Genomic DNA, 21,706 nt, shown 5'->3' on the forward strand with positions numbered 1-21,706 from the left:
GTCATCTCTTATCCTAGTGCCTGGTGTGGATCTGATGTACACAATAAGTAAGCACTGACTCTTAGCTGAATAAATGGATGCAATGTGGGGACAGTGCCAGTCATCGAGTAGCCATTTTGGATATCCCTGTAGTCAAGGAACTCCCTTATGAGTCTATAAATTCCTTATCAAAGACTAGACTGGTGGTCTGCAATCTTCCATGGGTTACAGAACCTATGAGAATCACATGGAAGCTAGGAAAACCCTTCCTAAAAAAATTCATACACATATGTACAAACAAAACCTTGCAAAAATTTTCACATTGAAAAAGTGCCTCCCAGAGCCCTCGCATCACAGACTACCATTATTACTCATTCCCTTCTCTCTGGGCCTCAGTTTCCTCGTCCACAAAATGGCTTTGGACAGATTTTTAGATTTCTAAGTTCCCTTCCTTTATGTTTTCACAGGTTAGCAATGAAAGATCCTGTGACTCCCAGCACTGCAAAACTTTTATGTATTGTCATTAAACAACTCATGACTGAATCAACTATGCAGAGAATGGAAGAACTTATGACCATGGGGCTGTAGAAATATACTTACCTAACTTTTGGAACTGTGAGAGGCCCACAGTCTCCAGAGCCCACACCCAAATACCACAGTGAAATCAAGGTCTGTGTATACTATGAGGTGTCCCAGGAAAGAAAGGAAGATCAAAACGTTAAAACACTGACAGAGGAGAATGAGACTTTGCCTCTATGACTCTTCAGATCTGTCCCGGAAGAAAATATTTCTGGTTTCTGACATCGAAGAGGAGGGAAATGGATTTTTCTTTCTTCTGGCCCCATGGAAAACATTGGGTCTATCATTTGTATTCTTACACTGTCTCTAAGCTCTTCCCTTAACAGGAGCAAAATTCTCATGAGCACAGGTGTTAAATCATGCCTCCTCTTCAGTGATTGTGTGATGAGAGTGAATTTAAGAGCTACCAAACCTGGTTTCATTGGAGTCAGAACTTTCTCTCTGAAGAGTAGGGGTTGGTGTAAGGACTATGGCTCACATGTCCGTGGCTCTATCTCAAGAAGAAGTGTTGCCAGTGAACCAGCAGCAGTTGTTAAGTACACTAAAACCTTGGATTGCGAGTAACTTGGTTCGCGAGTGTTCCGCAAGACGAGCAAACATTTCTAATACTTTTTAACGTGGTGAACGAGTGATGTCTTGCAATATGAGTAGTTTGCATCCGGAACGAATTATGCTTGCAAACCAAGGTACTACTGTATTTGGGGTCATGATTATAAGCTCCTTGAGGCAGGCTGTGCATCTCGCGTATGTGAGCCTAACACCCTATGCGGACCAAGCACCCAGTAAGTTTCCATGACCTGAAAGCATGAGTAGGTTACTACCAGGCCTGTTCCTATGAGGAGCACAGTGGGGTACAGGCACCGGTCTAGCCAGCGGCTGAGGTGATTCCACTGAGGCACCGCAGGGGTCACAGCCGAGATTGGAAGCACAGGGACTGAGAAGTCTCAGCCTTGCTCCCTCTCTAAAGAGCCGTTCACTTCCAAATCTGTTTCTTCTTCTGCATAGAGGGAGTTTCTTCTTCTGTGTGGGTACAAAGCCCACCCGCCTCCCTTGCAATGCTGAGGGCAGTTGCCCAGCTGTGAAGAGGAGTGTGAACACCTGAACAACAGGTTCCAGGGTATGTACACACGGCTATTATAACTGAAATTAGTACTTTTTGAAATGATGGCATCTCACAGAGTTCAGTTATTTTGAAGGGCAGTGATCCAAGGGACTGGAGCCCAGAGAAGTTAGAAATACCTCCTACCTCTGAAGAAAAATTGGGTTTAACAGTTACTCTTGCAATACCAGCTGACTGCAAACATCTACCGCACAGAGTTTCACTATTACCAAGAGATCGTGTGAGGGATTGAAAAAGCTTCTGGATGGAATATATGGATGGGCTTTAAAAATAAAACAGACTGGGGAATAGGAAAGTCAGGCAAAAGGAGGCAGTGGACCCAGAAGCCCTTGCAAGTGACATAGCAACTTCTCATTAGTCATTGCTCCATAAAATGCTCGTGCTATAAATAAGCAGGCGCAGGGTGCTATGGAGCAGCAATGGCAAGTTCTTGACATGACTCCCTTATTGGGCATTAACAAGAGACTTGGGTGGGCATCAACTGCCATGAGTTACAGAGCTGAAAAAAGGACTCTGCAGGCCTGTGGCCTAGTCTTGTCTTGCGGAGGACCAGAATCAAGCCAGCAAATGTGTAGAGACAAGGAATCATGGGGAAATACATGGTGGATCCATAACTCAGCTGGCCACCTGGGTCCTATTTCTACGAGACAGAGTTTTTCCATAACACTTAGTACCAGAGTTCCCAAAGTCCTTCCTCCTTAACATCTGGAGCATATGTAGCTTCCAGCAAAACTCATTTGTATAGATTTCATAATTATCCACACACTTACAGTACAAAAGCTTAGAAAATGTGTGAAACATTTCCAGCTTCTCCTCTGGGTATTGCAAGGGGGAGTGTTCTACTAGATCATCAGAAAAAAAAGTGTCCTCATCTAGTGTTCATAGGTGTGTTTCTTCTTCTCCTGTTTATTAAAAAAAATAGCATAGGACATGGAGGTCACCAGATCAGGCATTCTGGGAAAGCAAGACATGCACATTTTGACTGGCCAACTTAGGCTTGTGCTTAGAATTCGATAATTTAGGAAGTTACTAAGTACCAGGTGACAAGGAGTGAAATTTACTGTACAGATTTGTAAGCACAAGAGCAGCCATCTAAAGCAGGAGTCAACAAACTACAGTCCACAAGCCAAGTCCAGTGTGACACTTGCTCTTGTGTGGCTGAAGAGCTGAGGGTTATTTTTAGATCTCAAAGGGTTGGAAGAAATCTAAAGAAAAATAGTATCTAATGGCATGTGAAAATTAAATGAAATTCAAATTTCAGTGCCCATAAAGTTTTAGTGGAATACGGCTACTCCTATTAATTTATGTATTGTCTAGGCTGCTTTTGTGCCAAAAGGGCAGAGTTGAGTAGTGGAGTCAGAGACCATATGGCCCACAAAGCCTCAAGTATTTACTACCTGGCCCTTTCCAGAAAATGTTTGCTGATCCCTGATCTAAACTCTGGCCTATGTATGACATTGAATAAAACCAGAGACAGAGAAAGGATAAGAGGAGCTTTCTGAAAAGAGCTCTTGGACTTGTGCAATCGAGATTGGTCAATTCCTTGGCCAAAGATATCTGATCAAGTACATGCAAATTTTGTTCTTGTGTGGCTTAAGAAGCTGCATGTAGACCCTCCCAGAATAGTTAAATGGCCTCTGGGAAAAGTTACCCCAAAAGTCAGGGAGTGAAGAGGACACTGATATGTACCAAAAATTGTCTGCAAGACTCCAAACAAGAAGTAACATTCAATTCCACATGAGTTGAGGTGGGAAAGAGTAGATTTAAAGGACAGAAAGAGTTCAATGAGGGTTCACTTACATTTCTTCCCTCACAAAAACCTGGGGCAAGAGAGAATCAAAGCCATAGTTATATAAAATTTGCCAAGGATACTAAATTAGGACATATTGTAAACATCAGTGAGGATGGTGTAATTCTTTGAGTTCAGAATGTAAACTACAGTTTCAATTTTATGATGTGTACCAAACAGTGCGCCATGTGTACAAAACAAATGGATGTACAATCTCCAATGTTTTACTAGAAAATGTCTGAAAAATAGTAAATTCTTTCGCACATAATGCACATGATGAATTAATTAACTCTCTTTGAAACATGATGAGGTAGAGATGGGGATTCATCTCCTGATTTTTCCAGATGAGAAAATGGAAAAGAAAGGAAGTTGTCCAGCCATGGTCACAGTGCTGGGGGAAAAGGGACTCTAACAATGTGGAGTTTTCATCCAGGCCATCCACAGTGCACTCTCTCAGCTGACTATTTCCATCTGAAGATTGATGCTTAAGGGAATGGGAGCTAGGATTTGCCATCTCTTAGGAAGGCAAAACCCAAAGTGCATGCAGGCGTAGATGCACATGTGTTTGCTGAAATAATAGTGATGATGTTTATAATTTATAGGATTATCACAAAAAGTTTCAGCTGGAAGAATATTTTTAAAATATCTAATTTAACTCCTTTATTTTACAGACAAGGAAAACAGTGGTCCAAAGGGGGGAATATCATATCCAAGGTCACAAAACCAAAACCCCTCTGAGCATATTCATATCTCTGCATATGAGCATAACTTTCCTTGAACTTCCTGGCCTTTTAGACAGCATCCAATATGCCTTACCTCTCAACTCTGTGTTCATCTCACCCAACCCACCTACTAGCTGATTCTCCTCACGCCTGTTTCTAACCCACAAACCATCCCCCACCAGCACATGCGTGCATGCGTGTACACACACACACACACACACACACACACACTCTTTCACTAAGTTTCCATGAACCACATTTTAGTACTCTTACCCCCAAGGCCTAATACCATTACTTTTTATCTCAAAATATTCAGATCCTTCCCTGGCTAGCTTCACCCTCACTCCAAACTCCCAACATTCCTGACAATGACAAAATGTGGCGCTCTCTCCCCTTCTTTCTCTTCCACAGAAAAACCTGGCTATATTACAACCGACTCGGCGCTGAGTCTTCTACCAGTGACAGCATTAAAGCCTCATGCTTTATGAACTACCAAAGCTAGAAATGGATTTCTGGCTGACGTGCCAGGCTTTTAAGTTTTGTACCTGTGCCCAGTCCAGAGATTTTCGAAACCATGAATAAAGTGGTAATTAACACTCTGAATACTCAGTCTGAGTTAACTGACAATGACAAACAAACGAGGAAGGGAGATTTGTGCTCCTACTCTGTCCAAGACAGGTGGAATTCCAAGTTGCAACAAGGCAGATTCAGAACCACCTTCAGAAAAGCCATTTGGGTGATAAAGACACATTGTAAAAATGGAGAAAAAACAGATCAATAAATGTTCTGTGAGGGCAATAAGACAGCCCCCTGCCTTCAAATAGAGATAATGATGGCAGTACACTCCACACACCAAGCTTTACGCATGGGAGGAAAATGAAAACACCAATAATTTTTTCTTTGTTTTTCTTTTTGTCGTTTTTTTGTTAACCATCTCATCCTGTCCCTGAAAGGGCTCGGCACTGGAATCTGGGGTGCATATTCCAAAGGCACCAAGGGGCTTCATAGTTTCACAAGGAATCCATCAGTGACTTTTCATATTTCAAGCATTCAAGAGCATTTGGTCCCATGAGCGCACAGAGGCTCATTTTCTCAAAGGAAATATAACCAAGTTTCCCTAACTGAAGGGATTCTAGGGTCAGGAGCATTCTGAGACCTGCTGGATTTCCAAGTGCTCTGTAAGTTGAGTGATTACCCTTCCCCCCGCCCTCTCTTTCTTGTTCTCAAATAGCCCAAGATCCACGTCATAGCAGAGTTCCTCCCAGGCAGCCCTGCCAGCTGCCCTTCTGCCTGTCTCCCTCCTTCAGCCCTAACTTCTGCAGAAAGATCCCATGTGGAATATTTTATGACAGCAAAATCTTCCCTTTCACAATATGGTTGATTATGTCCCATGTTTTCCAGAAACAAAAATACCATGATCCAGATTGGTAACACCCAGAAGCGGCATCAAATGCAATCTAACCTGTGTATTGACTTTGCTTGTTCGCTGGCTTACTTGGATTCCTTTGCCATCTGATATGACTGCTATTACTGTGGTGCTTGGGCTTACTGACACACTAGCTGTAGATAGGTGCCTGTTTCACTCTGTGCTCTACAGACAGGGCCTACTGGATGACGGGGTGTGGGGAAGAAGCAGGTTCGCCCTGGGAAAGCAGGGTGATCCGAAGTCTTTGGAGCTGGTCCTCACTTCCTTTTCTGACAGCCCTCCTCCTGTAAAGTACCCTTAAGAAAAGAAGGCACTGCTCTCTGCGTCTCTTTCCAAACTGCCTGGGCCTAGGCACTGGGGTCCTAGACCTCATACCAGCCCAGCATAAGCAGCAGCAATGGGCCACTCGGGGCTAAGTGTGAACCACGCAGCATGTTTTCAGTATTACTAAATACTACCTGTCTCCCCGTTGCTTTTGGGACTGGAAAAAACCCTAAATCACAGTTTCCCATTTTACAGGTATTCCGGCCACCTGGCCAAAATGATGGAAAGACAGTCATCATTCCAATTGGCTAGCAGTGGGGATACCAGTTACTGGACACACACTGTCTACCTTTTCTCTAGATGCCAAGAACTATCTGGTACTTCTGCTGTCATCTAGTGGGTGTCATCACTTTTCCTGGTGAAAGGTGTGGCTTTACATACCTGCTACTTTGAAGATGTCCTCAGGATTTGTAGCCCTTACATAAGAAAAAGCTGTCTGTTTTGGCTCTGACTTGGAACTCAACAGTTTTAGGCCAGTGAGAGGGAAGAGAAAGGTCTTGGAAGAAAGTACTTCCTTTGTGGAAAGTGGGGGAAGGTGTTGATACTGGTGTTTAGCAACTGGGTCTGCTCCCACAGCACAGCATCTCTGTCTGTCGGGGACACATCGATGTCCCTTTGGGAAGGAAGCCATTAACTGCAGGGTGGGGAGTGCAGTGGATGAATGGCTTCGGCCCGAAGGACCGGGAAGGAAGGGGGCACTAGCATGTATAGGAGTCCTGGACATGGGAACTCCTCCTATAAGATGCAGACTGAGCGCCTCGGGGGGCTGAGTGGACGTGAACTGTGCTAAGTGAAATAAGGCTAAGTAGCCAGGGCTTGAGTCCACAAAGCCCAATATTAGAGGCAGTTTAGCTTGGGGCTCTGTACCAATGGGCAGGCCCTGAGGGCAGGCCTCTGGAGAGGAGAATAAAATTGTTTCATCACACTGGGTCCTTATCTACCTGAGAGCTATTAATGCAAAGAGGCCTCAAGAAGGCAGCAGCAGGAGGAAGCAGGTGCAGAGACTGATGGTCTGCTGAACGGCCAGAACCCTTCCTTTCTGGGGCCAAAGCCAGGAAGCCTTCGCTAAGGAACAGTCTCCTATTCACTAAAGAACAGGCTGGAGACTCAGTTGGGGTTTCTCCACTTCTAACCTCTCTAATAAGAACAAATTTTTCCCTCACTAGGCAGCAGAGTGGAGGGAGGAAATTAAACAAGCAGGGAAGAAATTAAATCTTTTCAAATCATTAATTTTCCTTTCGTTCCTAGGACCCACCAAGCTCCAAGCACCAGCTGGGACCACCTTCACTACCTATATTGCCTATACTACCACGATTGCCAAAGCCAGGGGACCAGCACTATGAAAACTTGCTTCTTTAGACTCCTAGGTTCTTTGAGACGGCCCCGCCTGTGACCTTGTCCCTGAGATGATACAGTCCCAGGCCCTGAAAAATTGGTGCCTCTGTCTAGAAGATAAAGGAGAAAGGGAAATAGAATTGAGTGTGCAAGAAACGTTACCTTCAGCAGCTCTTTTAAAGAAGACTTTGCAGCTTCCACAAGTGAGAGCTCCATAGTGACAGCCAGAAGCTTCATCTCCACAGATCAGACATGTCTTCTGGGGTGGGAAGTAATAGTCAATGGGCAGAACATGGTCCCTGGGAGTCTCCAAACTGGAAAGACACAAGAGAAGCAATGCGGCACACATCAGCGGTTGGCAGAAATTGGAGGGTAGAAATCTGAGGTCTCGAGGAGTAAACTACATGTGTTAACTATTATTGTTCATTGCTTAATACAGTCAGCAAGAAGCTGAATTTTCCCGGGAACTCTCCTAGGAATAACGTTTGTAGGGTTTCCTGCCACGTGGACAGAGCCTTTATGGATCCTGCTAAGGAATTAGAGAAGTTCTCTGGAATCAGTCGATCTCATGGGTTATGTTGACAAGAGGGAAGGATGAACGCAGAAATCTGAGGTTAAAGAATCTAACTTAGGGGCTGGCCGAGTGACTCAGTTGGTTAAGAGCTCGCTCAAGAGTGTGAGTTCTGAGTAACAGCGGTTCGATGCCCGGCTCGAGCTAAGCTGCCACTGAGCTGTCAACAGGTGGCAGGATGTCTCAGCTTAAAAAAAAAAAAGAATCTAACCTAGGGTGCTGGTCAGGCAACAATTTTGGAGCAAGTAAATGATATGAATCCAGAATCATGACCCTACCTTATCCAAGGGGAGAGACCCATAGCCAAACCAGACGAAACATCAAGCAGTCTGATGGGCTTTGCTTTAGTTCTCTGAGCCTCACTCTCATCTGTAAACAAGAACATCACCCATACTGCTGAGCGATGATCGTCAGTGATGATATAAATTAGACGAAAGGTAAAAAGACCTTGAAATGAATACACAAGCAAGGGATCATGATCAGTAGTGTCATACTAGTCTTCTTTGGTCTTTTCCCCCCTCATTCTTTCAGTATCCTAAGTAGTCTCTCTAAATCACATGGGCATGCCCCCAGCCCAATTCTGCAACACAAAGCAGCAACTTCCCTATGCCTGGAGCTCCTGTTGAGGAATGATGGACAGTGATGCCGGAAACCTCTTAGGCTATCATCTCAGCACCAGGCCATTAAAATCCTCATAGGTTCCTTGCGCTAGGATGGAGCTTCAGAAGTTATCTGGTCTAACTGCCTTTCTCCAAGAAGATCCGTGTCTGAGTCCTTCTGGGTGGCTCTGTAGGAGAGGCCAATCCTAAAACCTTAGTGGAATGGGTAATTCTCAGTCTCCCACAGCAATTAATTCAAGTTTAAACAAATGAAACATGGTTCTTACTACACAAAGGCCATCTTGCTTCTCTCCTCTGTCCTATATCTAAGCATTAAACAAAACGTAAGTGACCTCTGGGGTTAATGTGCCTCCAGTAGATAACACTTGCCCATGTTTTTATCTGCAGGAATGCAGTCACTATTTTTTATGAATACTTCTTCCTTACTAAGGAAGAAAGGGAAATAAGCCCTAACGGTAGCCTGTTGGCTGTGTGCGGTGACTTCTACACCTCAAGTCAACTTTGAGAGGCATTTTTTCTCCTTGTCTCACATAAGGAAAGTCAGACTCAGAAAGGAGAAGTCCAGGACTAGCTGACACCATGGCAGGATTATCTGACTCCAAAGCCAACACAGTTTCCATTACTCTATTGTCTTCTCACTGCTCACCTTCACATTGAACCCATGACTCTTTGGTAATCATGCTCAGCACAGTCATCAGAATAAAAATAAAAAGCATGAAAGGCCATCCTCCCTTCCACCCATCAATGAGCAGCCCTTGCATGGAAAGAGCAAAAAGAACCTTCTCAGGCTACACTTGACAAGCACTTTATCGCTAAGGCACAAATATTAGCCTTTATGCAACTCCCAAGTACAACCAAAAGCACTCAAAAAGCTCTGCTGACATGCAAACCCAGCAGCTGGCTATGGTGGCCTGTCTGCTATCTCCGCAAGCCTTCCATTTCCACTCACAACTGGAAAGCCAGCACTAGTCTGTCCACCAAACCAGGACTAGCAAGGCCTCACGTTCCATGGGAAAAGAGCTTCACTTCCCGTGTACAAATGGGCCAAATGCTAAGAAAGGCTGTCACACCTTGGGCAAAAATATCATTTCTTTAGGTCAAAATTGGGCCCCCATCCTCATTTGTGAAACAAGGAGAAGAAACAGAAGTTTTTTTTTTTTTCAAGTGTCTTCATCCTCTTTCCACTTTTTTCCCACTTCTGTAACTAATACAAACAACTCAAATAAAATTAGAGACATGCATTGAGGCACTCTATATGGCCAGGCCATTTCATAGACATAATCTCATTTCATTTTCCCAACAACCCTGTCAGGTAGCTCTGTATCACCTCGATATTGTAGGACACAAAGCTTATGCCCAGGAAAATTAAGTAAACTTGTTTAAGATCGCTCATCCAGTAAGTGGAAATGCCAGGATTCCATCCTACTTAAGTCTGATTCCAAAGTATGGATTTGCAACCAATGACTACCCATGTTACAAGATTGGAGGCTGACATTAGATAGATTGATTCTACTCAACTCCTAGAACCTAGGTCTTTGACCAGGTGCTGGGGATGTAGTATTTTTATGGGAGGAGGGAAGGGGTGGAGGATATCATGTTGATCAAGGTACTATCTTTGGCACCAAGGAGCATACTCTCTAGTAGAGAAGAGACAGGAAGCAAGGAACTGTAAAATAACATAGTAGATAATATAATAAAGCAGAGTGCAGACTGCTACATGAGAAAGCACCTCAAAGACAGGAATTTTTTGAAAGGCATCAAAGTATATAAGGGTATATGATATGATAATGGCAGTGACAACAATTATTAGTATATGATTGCAAAATAAATATTAGATAAACAAAATGGAAACCTACATAAAGTAAATAAGAGGTCTTTTGGGAAAGAGCCTTTAAAACACAGAAATTTTCTTTCATACTAAAACTGAAAAATACAGTTCAAATTGATTCAAAGACTCTAATCAAATTTATAATCAATGCTGAAAGAAGAAAGTCATCAACATTTTTATTAGATATGAGTTTAATAAAATACACCTTACACCAAACTAACTGTAAAGGAGGAGAAATAATGACGATGATTTTAGAATCTGCACTTTTCCTAACTACAACCCACTTTGACTAGAGGCCTGCAATATCTCCTGATCCCACCGGGCCGGTTTCCATCTATTTCCCCCTCCTCTCTCTGGCAAAATATTGTAGACAGCACTCCCAGTAATCCTAGCCCAGTGTGGACAAAGGGCACACTGCAGTTCTGACTCATGGACTGAGCTGTAGGCAGTGGAAATGAGAATTCCAACCTCAGTCCCTCTCCCAGGTTTATATCCTAGAGAAACTCATGCACATATGTCCCAGGAGGCATGTGTGGGAATGGTCAAAGCAGCTTTGTCTGTAAAAGCACAAACTTTAAACATCCACTCACAGGAAAGAGGATAAGTCAATTATGGCATGCTCATTCAATAAAATACCATTCAGTAATGACAAGGAACAGAATCCAGCTACATGTAAGGGAATCTCACAAGCTGATGTTGCATAAAAGACAGAACTCATAATAGCATGCCTACTATATAATTCCATTACGTAATGTTAAAAAAGGAGCAACAGGAAACAATATATGTGAATGTATGTGTGAAAAAAATATAAAAATGTAAGGGAATAATAAACCCAAATATAGGATAGTTTGTTACTTCTGAGGAGAGGCTGGGGGTAATGATACACAGAATGAGGAATCAAGTTGATTTACGCATTCATTTAAAAATATTGATTAATCACCTACTACATACCAGGCACCATTCTGTGTCCTGGGGTTAGAGCAGTGAACAACAACAACTAAAAAAATGTGGAAGGAAGGAAGGAAAGAAGAAAGAAAGGAAGGAAGGACGGAAGGAAGGAAGGAAGGAAGGAAGGAAGGAAGGAAGGAAGAAATAGCATTAATGTTCCTTAATTAGGGCTCATGAGTATTCATTTTATTATTATGCTATATAACATATGCTACCTGTATTCTTCTGTATGGCTATAAGGGCACATAATAAAAAGGAAAATTAAAAAGGAAAACCTCAGAAGTTTCTGGCATCCTCTTGAATAACATCCTAACTGCAAGTACAGCAGCGGTTTGCTTTGAGAACACATGAGTACAGAATTTGCATGAGACATTGTGTTTCTTCCCACCTCCCCTGGGTTACACACTCACCTATTATCCCAACACAGGGCATTCAGTTTTATGAGTCTGAAGTAAAAGCGCTGCTGCATAGAATGGAAGTTTTCCAAACCAGAACACCACTTCCTATTCTCCAAGTTTCACAATTAAATAAAAGTGTATTACAAATACCAGTTCAACCACGGGAAAGTTGGGCTCAGAAACCACCCCCCACCCTCTGTCTGTTTGCCTCTCCGTCTCTGACTTGGGGATACTTTAAAGGGTCTGACTTATCTAAGTAAGTCCCCCAGTGATTATGAAACCAGGGCAAAATGCAAAAGTCACAGACCAGTTCTCCTTGTTTGGCTGAGGAATGTCAATTCATCAGGGCTTTGGAGCCAGCCAGACCTGGCTTGGAATTCTGCCTCCACCACTGAACCTTGAACTCAGTCATTAGGGCTCTCTGAGCTCCATTTGCCTCATCTGGAGTGTGGAGATACTTTCTACCCTAGAGGGCTTTTGTGAGAATTACATTAAATGACATATGTTAAGCCCTTCACTCTGCCGGCCACATGGTAGCTGCACTGCAAATCTGGGTTGCCTTCACTTATTATCTTACCATAATAAAAGGAACTGTCTAATATTCTTAAAGAAAAAAAAAGACAATCTTTCTTAGCTATACAGTGCTTTTAGGGAAAGGTAAATACAAGTGGAGAGAGAAGGAAAAAAAGACTAGATGTGTAAAAGCATTTCTTTTTCATACATACCTTTGTACTTTTCAGACAAGAAGGGATTTAGGAAACCACCAAACATCTTTACAGAGCATCATATTTTTTCTGATGCTTAGTAATGTAACATATTTTTATTAATCACATTTGGAATATAATGACAACTCTACATAAACTGTTAAGATAAAAATAAGACAGTTCAAAGTTATTCTCTACTTATAGCTTTCTTGTGCCTACTTCTTTGTGGGCACGAGTTATTTCAGTGGAGGAACTGGCAGAAGACTGGTAGCTTCTTTTCCCACTGCCTTCCTGAGATTTGAAATTTGGTGACTTTCTGTCCAAGAGAACAGTTTTCTTTAAAAAGTATTAACCTGACTTTACTTTATAGCTCTCCAATTTTGTTTAACGATGCCTTTTGTTGATGTGGAAAAATATACAGGTAAAAGATCTGGTTTTCATGCCCATCTCTGCCACTTGCTAACAGAATGACCTTGAACAAGTCATTGGGCTCCAATTTCTTCACATGTAAAATGAGTAAAAAAATACAGAACTCACAAGACTATGATGAAGACTCAATGAGATTTTAGAGGTAAAGCAGCCCCAAATATTGCTGGCATAGTGCTTAATAAATGGCCATTATTATAACAATCATGAGAAACTGGTAGGAAGGGGAGATGGAAGAACTGGGTGCCAAAAAAATCACCTCTGAAGTAGGTATCCCTAATCCTACCATGAAGATATGCAAAGCGACACTTAGATAAGGTAAACGGCTTGTCTGAATGCATCCAGTTAACAAATGGCAAAGCCAAAATTCATACCTTGGATTATTTCTACCTAAATCAGGATTTTCCCACTATTCTAAACTGCTAATATAATATAATATTTATGTTCTAGCATGGTTGAATTTAATTAGGGTATTTTAACAGGTTTATTGATATATAATTCACATACCATAACATTCTCCCATTTTGCATATTTACTTTTAGTAGAGCAAACTAATATTACCGCCATTTTCATTACTGCCAAAAGAAACCCATACCCATTAGTAGTCATTCCCCATTGCCTCCTCCTCTCAGACCCTGGCAACACGACTTGACTTTCTGTCTCTAAAGATTTGCCCTTACGGGTTTCCGGTTCAAGATGGCAAATGTAGGAAGGTCCGGAACTTGCCTCCCCCCACAGACAAAGTCTACAGCCACATATGGAACACGTTCCTGTTAAACAACAACAAACAAACAAATACAAAGAAACAAACAAAAAAACACTGACTCGGTGATGATTACATGTTTGACAAATGAGAAGACCACACGGAAGTGGCTAGGAGAGGCTGGGACGCAGTCTCACCGTACACCCCACCTGGCACAGCATCCCACAACTGGGAGGGAATTCTGAACCTGGAGCTTCTTCCTGGGGAGTGAAGAAGGGTTCAAACCCCACATCAGGCATCCCAAATTTGAAGATATGCATTGAAAGACAAGCCCTCAAAACATTTAACTTTGCAAACCAAAGGGGCTTGCATCTCAAGACCCACAAGGCTCTAGCAATCTGAGAAACTGCTCTTAAAGGGCCTGCATGCTTGGACTTACCCACCTGAGGGCCCAGCTCAGAGGCAGCTGATTGTGCCCAGACTTAAAATGAAGGAGACTCAACTGCTTATATTAAAGCAGCAGGCATCTAATTTAACATACGCTTTTACGAGTCTGTTGGAACACTATCTGGGGATGGAGACTTGTGGGTGCCATCTTTGTGCTCTCCCTTCACTGTGCTCTAAAGTACCAGTATCTCTTGGAAGGGAGCTTTAACATATGTGTGCCTGGTGCGCCGATTTGTGCAGCTATAGCCTAGGGCATGCCTCTTGTTGCCTGGCTCTGGAGGCTAGAGGAGCTTGTGTTCCTGATCCAATGGGGCTATAATAGTTGGTGTCACTCAGAGAGGAACTCATACCCCAGTCTTGTGCCTTCATTTTTTGTCACCGCTGCCAGGGGACACCTCTACATTGCCTAGTTTGGTGACCAGTGGGGCTTATGATGACAGGTCCCACTGGTCTGTAATCAACAGAGGAAGAGCTCTTAAACAGCTACCACCCCAGGGCACAGCAAGAGGTAAAAGACCCAGGACCTCAGTCTTCTATAAAGAAGGCCTATTAGCTAATCATCTTGACTACAATAGGGCAGGCCTCCAATTAAATACCGTATTTGCCGGCGTATAAGACGATTTTTTGGCCCTGAAAAATATGCCTCCAAGTGGGGGGTCGTCTTATACGCCAGGTACACTTCAGATAGACTGCCCATAGTGCTTGCCCCGTGCCATAGTGGCCTCCCGATGCCCGCCCACTTCATTCCACATACCGTTCAGGCATCAGCAGCGCTGCTGGGTGTATGCTCGGCTGTGTGCGATTTTGCGAGTGTGGTAAATTCGGGTTACCGTATATTTCTTTACATATGCATTGAAGATTCACGATTTTGCGCTATCATGGTGCCTGTTAGAATGTTGAAGAGCTCGCACTTGCGCACTAGTGAGGTCCCAGGGAGATGCTGATTCAAGGGTGGACCAGACTGCTATAGTGACAGGGCGGGCAAACAGGGAGCAGGGACCAATCAAATCAGGCTTTGTATACAGCCAACAGCCAACCACAGTACTGCACCATTGTACAGTACAGCATAGAAAATGTCGACCAGTCAAACCCCTATCATCCCTATCATGGCACCAGCCAAAAGAAAGAAGTATGATGCAAATTTTAAACTGAAAGTTATAAACTTTGCTAAGGAAAATAATAATTGTGCTGCTGCAAGACAATATGGAGTAACAGAAAAGATGGTTCGGGACTGGAAATCAAATGAGAAAGCATTAAAGAGTATGCCAAGGGGTAAGTGTGCATTAAGAAGAGGCACCCCACACTGGCCAGAACTCGAAAAACATGTAGCAGACATGGTGGCTCAACATCGCCAAAACGGTTATGTGGTGACACGAAATACAATACGCTTGTTTGCACTTCAGTGGGCCAAATCAAATCTGATATTGTTTTACCTTTTATTTGGTGTGTGGAAGGTGTGCGGAAGAGGGGGTAGTCTTATACGGCGAGTATATAACAAACTCTGTATTTTGAGTGGAAATGTTAGGGGGTCGTCTTATACGCCCAGTCGTCTTATACGCCGGCAAATACGGTACACATCTTGGGATTCACTGTAATCCTCTCCAGAGACCTTGGAGGGTATCCACTATCTTTGTTATCATCCTCTGCCACACTCCAGAGAGCCCATGTCCGCCGAAGGGGAGCTTTACACCTGTCTGTTGCCCTGGCTGCTATGCCCGCTGACCAGTTTTTGTGACTGATGCCCAGGGTACAATCCTTAATCATCATGCTTTGGTGACTGTGGGCTTTGGGGCTTGCATTTCTGTGTCCCACAGGACAGTGGCAATTGGAGAGGCAGTTCTTGATAAAATACTACTCTCAGGGCACTGCATGGACAGCAGACCGAGGCACACCCCTGGTTCTTTTATGAAGGAGGCCTGTTTACTTGTCCTGGAGCTTCGGCATGAGGGGAACTTTTCAGATTTGGCACACATTTGTTGACCTATAGAGCTGCCCACAAGGAATGTACTCTATGGACACCATCCTGATTTTCTGCCTTTATCCAGCTTGCTGATATCACCCAGAAAAGAACTATAAACTCCTCTAGAACACCAGTTTCTGTAACTAGTGCTCAAGGGACACCTCCAGATCACCTGGTTCTGATGGCCAGCAGTGCTAATGCTTGTGGTCCCACAGGAACTGTATATATCTGTATACTTTTAAAAGCTGATGCTTGTGGTCTGGCTTCCAATCATCTTGAATCTAGGCGCTGACTGAGATCCTTCCCTTTGGGACACACTGACAGGTCTTAGCACATACTCAACTACTGAGACCTATAAAATTTATAGTAGGCTGCTTGGACAAGCACAAAGATTTGAGAGACAATCAAGAGTTGAGGCAGGGTTGAATGACAAGGCTCATCTCCTACACGAGGCCACTCTTTCAAGGCTAGAAGAGGTGGTTGCTTTCTCCACTGTATAAAAAGGAACACAGAGAGTCAGGCAAACTAAACACATAGAGGAATATGTTCAAAATGAAAGAACAAGATAAAATTGCAGAAAAAAAAACCCTTAATAAAATGAAGACATGTTATTTACCTAATAAAGAGTTCAAAGTATTGGTCATAAAGTTGCTCATCAAACAGGGGAAAAGAATGGATGAACACAGTGAGAACTTCAACAAAGAGATGGAAAAATATAAGAAAGTACCAAATAGAAGTCACAAAGCTGAAGAATACAATAACTGTACTAAAAATTACACTCAGGTGTTCAACAGGGGATGAGATGAAATGGAAGGAAAAATTGGTCAACTTGAAGACAAAGCAGCAGAACTCACCCAATCAGAGCAGCATAAAGAAAAAAGTATGAAAAAGGTGAAGATAACTTAAGGGACTTATGGGACAGTATTAAACAGACTAAGATTCAAATCATAGGGCTCCGAGAATGAAGTGAGAGAGAAAGAGGAAGAAATCATATTTGAAGAAATAATGACTGAAAACTTCCCTAACCCGGGGAGGGAAACATATCCAGACCCAAGAAGAACTAAGAGTTCCAAATAATAGGAACCCAAAGAAATCCACACTAAGAAATTATCATTGAAAAGTTAAAATTTATAAACAGAGAATATTAAAGGCAGCAATATAAAAACAACTTGTTATGCACAAAGAAACCCCCATAAAACTATTAGCAAATTTTTCAGCAGAAACTTTATAGGTCAGAAGGGACTAGCATGATGTATTCAAAGTGCTGAAAGAAAAAAAAAATTTCAACCAAGAACATAACTACTCGGCAAAGTTGTCATTCAGAAAAGAAGAGATAAAAGTCCAAGACAGAGGACTAGGTAAATGCTATCCTGCCGCCTCCCAGGATCACATAAAATTACAAGTAAATTATAGAACAATCAACCTGGAGAACCGTCTGAAGACTAGTTGAACAGAGCCCCTATAACTAAGGATATAAAGAAGAGGCCACACTGAGACTGGTAGGAGGGGTGGAGACGCAAAATGGGCTGATCCCAAACCCATGTGGTTGAGCACCAGGAGGGACACCTCAGCAGCAGAGATCTTCCCCTAAAGAATGAGGGGTCCCAGCCCCACACCAGGCTTCCCAGCCCAGGGGTCCTGTGCCAAGAAGTGGAATCCCCACAATATCTGGCATTGAAAATCAGTGAGGATTCCATCCACCCATCTGTCCTAAAGGGCCCCTGCACAGAATCATTTGCTCGCAGGCACTCACCCTGGGCTCCAATGGAGGGACAGTGACTCGAAAGGTGCCAGAGACAAACAGGGGAAGACTGAGTTGTGTGGCTTCAGGATGAGAACTAGAGAGATAGCTACCATTATCCCTGTGTGGAGCCTGCCTCACATGTAATCTACAGGAGGGGGCCACCTTTCCCTTGTTAAACCCACACCCAAAGGGCCAAACCTGAGATTGCATGGTAATATTCATGTATGTGTGCACCACCTTGGTGACTCCCTTGGACCTTGCTCAGCTAGTGCGGCATCACCTGCGGCACTCTCAGCTCCTGGGCAGCCAGCCCCAGCCTCAAAGCTGTGGGAAGCTTGGACAGCACCATAATGCCTCCTGCAACAACCTGGGAAACTTTCAGTGGCAGGCAGTCAGCCCTACTGTGAGCTGCTGCCCTTCTTAGGCAGCTCTAAGGAATCTGCAAGCCCGAGGTGAGCAGTGGCTGGCTGTAGTGTTCTTGGGGTGTTTTGCAGAGTGACCACAGTCTCTTCACTGGCACAAGAGCTGATTCTGCATTAACTTTGTAAAAACCACTGGCCACACCCTGTGACTCCCTGAGACCTCAACCCACCCAGTTAGTGTGGCATTGACAGGGGCACTCACAGCTCCTGGGCAGCCACCCCTGCCCCACAAATGTCTAGAGGCTTGTATAGAAGTGGGCGGCCTGCAGTGGCCTAAGAAGTTTTTTGTGGTGGGTGATCAGCCACAGCTCATGCTGCAGGCTTTCTGGGGTTGCTCCCTGGAATTTGCAGGCCCTAGGTAAATGATGGCAGACCATGGTGCTCTCGGAGCATTTTAGAGAACGGGAACAGGCTCAGTACTGGCACAAGAACTGAATCTGCATTGACTTTGTGAAAACCACAAGCCACACACCCTGAGTTCCTGGGACCCCATCCCACCCAACTCAGGCAGCACTGCTGGGGGCACTGTCAACACTGGGTCAACCAGCCTGGCCCACACACCTAAGGAGGCTCTTTCAGCTACTTAGCCCTATAGGCATCCAGCAGGTGGCAACAAGTGTAGGGGGCTCTGGGCCTTTTGCTAAGCTGTACCATGCCCAATACTGGTGGCAGGCGACCTTGGCTCACAGCGAGGCCACCCTCACATACCTCCAGGTCCAACACAGGCAGCAACCAATTGCATATAGCTTTGTAGCTTTTACGAAGTATCTCCGACCAGTCACACACAAGGCTGAAATTGGCCTGCAAGGGAGCACCTCCCAAAAGACACCAGAAAAAAACACACCCAAAGGCCAGCTTCAGACTACAGCAGGGCACTACCCACTTAGCCCCACAAGCAGTACACCTAAAGGGTGGTCTCAACAGGCACGGGAACCTGCTGGGGTGAGTACTCCTCTGAAGGGTCATCCCGACAGAGCAGTTCATACATTGTGGGTATAGCCAATCTTCACCATCAGTTAGCCTGAAACTCACTGATGCACCAAAAGCAATTAAAGCTCAACTACAACAGGAGAATACACTCAACCCACACAAGGGACATTCCTGGAACACACACACAGGTCTTAAGAGAGACTGCATCACTGCACCACACAGGACACCTACTACATGAAGCCGCCCAGCAAAGACTGGGGGATGTAGGAGATCTACCTAATACATAGAAGCAAACACAGAGAGGCAGCCAGAATGAGGAAACAAAGAAACATGTCCCAAATAAAAGAACAAGATAAAATTCCAGAAAAAAAAATTAAAGAAATGGAGACAATGGCCATGCTGCAAACAAAGTTTAAAACACTGATTATAAGAATGCTTAAGTAAATTAGTGAGAATTTCAACAAAGAGATAGTAAACATAAGGAATGACGAAGAAACCATACAAAACAGTCAGAAATAAAGAATACAATAACTGAAGTGAAGAATACACTGGAAGGAATCAACAGCAGATTAGATGAAGCAGAGAATCAAATCAGCAATTTAGAAGATAAGGTAACAGAAATCACCTAATCAAAACAAAAAGAATTTAAAAAAAGAAGATAGTTTAAAGGACGTTTGAAACAACATCAAGTGTAACAACATTTGTATCATAGGGGTACCAGAAGAAGAGAGGGAACAAGGGATCGAGAACCTATTTGAAGAAATAATGACCAAAGACTTCCCTAACTGGTGAAGGAAATAGACATACAAGCGCAGGAAGTGCAGAGTCCCAAACAAGATAAACCCAAACAGGGCCCTAAAAAGACACATTATAATTAAACCGGCAAAGATTAAAGACGAACTACCTTAAAAGCAGCAAAAAAAAAGACAACTAGTTACTTACAAGGGAGCACCCATAAGATTATCAGCTCATTTCTCAACAACAATGTTCCAGGCCAGAAGGGAGTGGCAGGAAACATTCAAAGTGATGAAAAACAAGGACTTACAACCAAGACTACTCTACCCAGCAAAACAATCATTTAAAACTGAAGGAGGGATAAAGAGCTTCCCAGACAAGGAAAAGCTAAAGGAGTTCATCGCCACCAAGCCAGTATCACAAGGAATGTAAAAGGGACTACTTTAAGAAGAAGAGGGTGGAAACAAACAAAAGATCAATAATATGAATAATCAAATGGCAATAACTATGTACCTATCAATAATCACTTTAAATGTAAAAAGATTTAATGCTCTAACCAAAGGACACGGTACCTGAATGGATGAGAAAACAAGACCCATATATATGCTGCCTACAGGAGACACACCTCAGATCGAAAGATAGTCTGAAAGTAAAGGGATGGGAAAATATATTTCATGCAAATGGAAACAAACAAAAAAGCTGGGGTAGCAATACTTAGATCAGATAAAATGGACTTTAAAATGAAGACTATAATAAGAGACAAATAAAGATATTACATAATGATAAAGGGATCAAACCAACAAGAGGACATAATCTTAGTAAACATCTATGCACCCAACATAGTAGCCCCTAAATATATAAGACAAATACTGACTGACCTAAAGGAGAGATGGACAGTAACACAATTATAGTTAGGGACTTTTACACCCCACTGACACCAATGGACAGATCTTCCAGACAGAAAATCAACAAGGAAACAGGTCTTAAATGACACATTAGACCTGATAGATTTAAATGATATTTTCAGACTATTTCACCCCAAAGCAGCAGAATATACATTCTTTTCAAGTGCACATGGAACATTTTCCAAGACAGACCACATGTTAGGCCACAAAGCAAGTCTCAATGAATTTAAGAAGATTGAAATCATATAAAGCATCTTCTCCAACCACAATTGTATGAAATTAATTACAAGAAAAAAACTGAAAAACACACAAACGCATGGAGACTAAATAACATGCTACTAAACAATGAATGAGTGAACAACGAGATCAGGGAAGAAACCAAAAGATACCTTGAGACAAATGACAGTCAAAACTCAATGACCCAAAATCTATGGGACACAGCAAAAGTAGGTCTAAGAGGGAAATTCATAGCAATGCAGGCCTACCTAAAGAAAGAAGTAAAATCTCAAATAAGCAATCTAACTTTATATCTAAAGGAACTAGAAAAAGAAAAAGAAATGAAGTACAAAGTGAATAGAAGGAAGAAAATAATAAAGATCAGAGTGGAAATAAACAAAAGAGAGTCTTAAAAAGAAGCATTAAAAAAGATCAATGAAACCAAGAGCTGGTTCTTTGAAAGGATAAACAAAATTGATAAACATTTAACCAGATTCATCAAGAAAAAGAGAGGACCCAAATAAATAAAATCAGAAGTGAAAGAGGAGAAGTGAAAATGGACACCAGAGAAATGCAAAAACAACAATTAAGAAAATACTATGAGCAATTATACACCAACAAATTGAACAATCTGGAAGAAATGGATAAATTCCTAGAAGCATAACAGAAAAGCTGAACCAATTGATGACTACTAATGAATCAAATCAGTAATCAGTAAGCTCCCATCAAACAAAAGACCTGAACCAGATGGCTTCACAGGTGAATTCTACCAAATATTCAAAAAAGAATGAACACCTATTCATCCCAAACTATTCCAAAAAGTTAAACAGGAGGGAAGGCTTACAAGCTTATCCTATGAGGACATCATTACTCTG

General features: G+C 42.8%; 1 protein-coding gene across 1 annotated transcript in view; it reads right to left on the reverse strand.

Moving 5' to 3' along the window:
• The window catches only part of AR (androgen receptor), a 192,443-nt gene that overhangs the window by 79,494 nt on the left and 91,243 nt on the right, over positions 1 to 21,706 (reverse strand). The window contains exon 2 of the mRNA XM_019647975.1: positions 7,437 to 7,588. Within this exon, the coding sequence (XP_019503520.1) occupies positions 7,437 to 7,588 (152 nt within the window). The remainder of the gene's footprint in view (positions 1 to 7,436; positions 7,589 to 21,706) is intronic.

Source organism: Hipposideros armiger, unplaced genomic scaffold, assembly GCF_001890085.2.
Source record: "Hipposideros armiger isolate ML-2016 unplaced genomic scaffold, ASM189008v1 scaffold_119, whole genome shotgun sequence".
NCBI classification, from domain to species: Eukaryota; Metazoa; Chordata; class Mammalia; order Chiroptera; family Hipposideridae; genus Hipposideros; species Hipposideros armiger.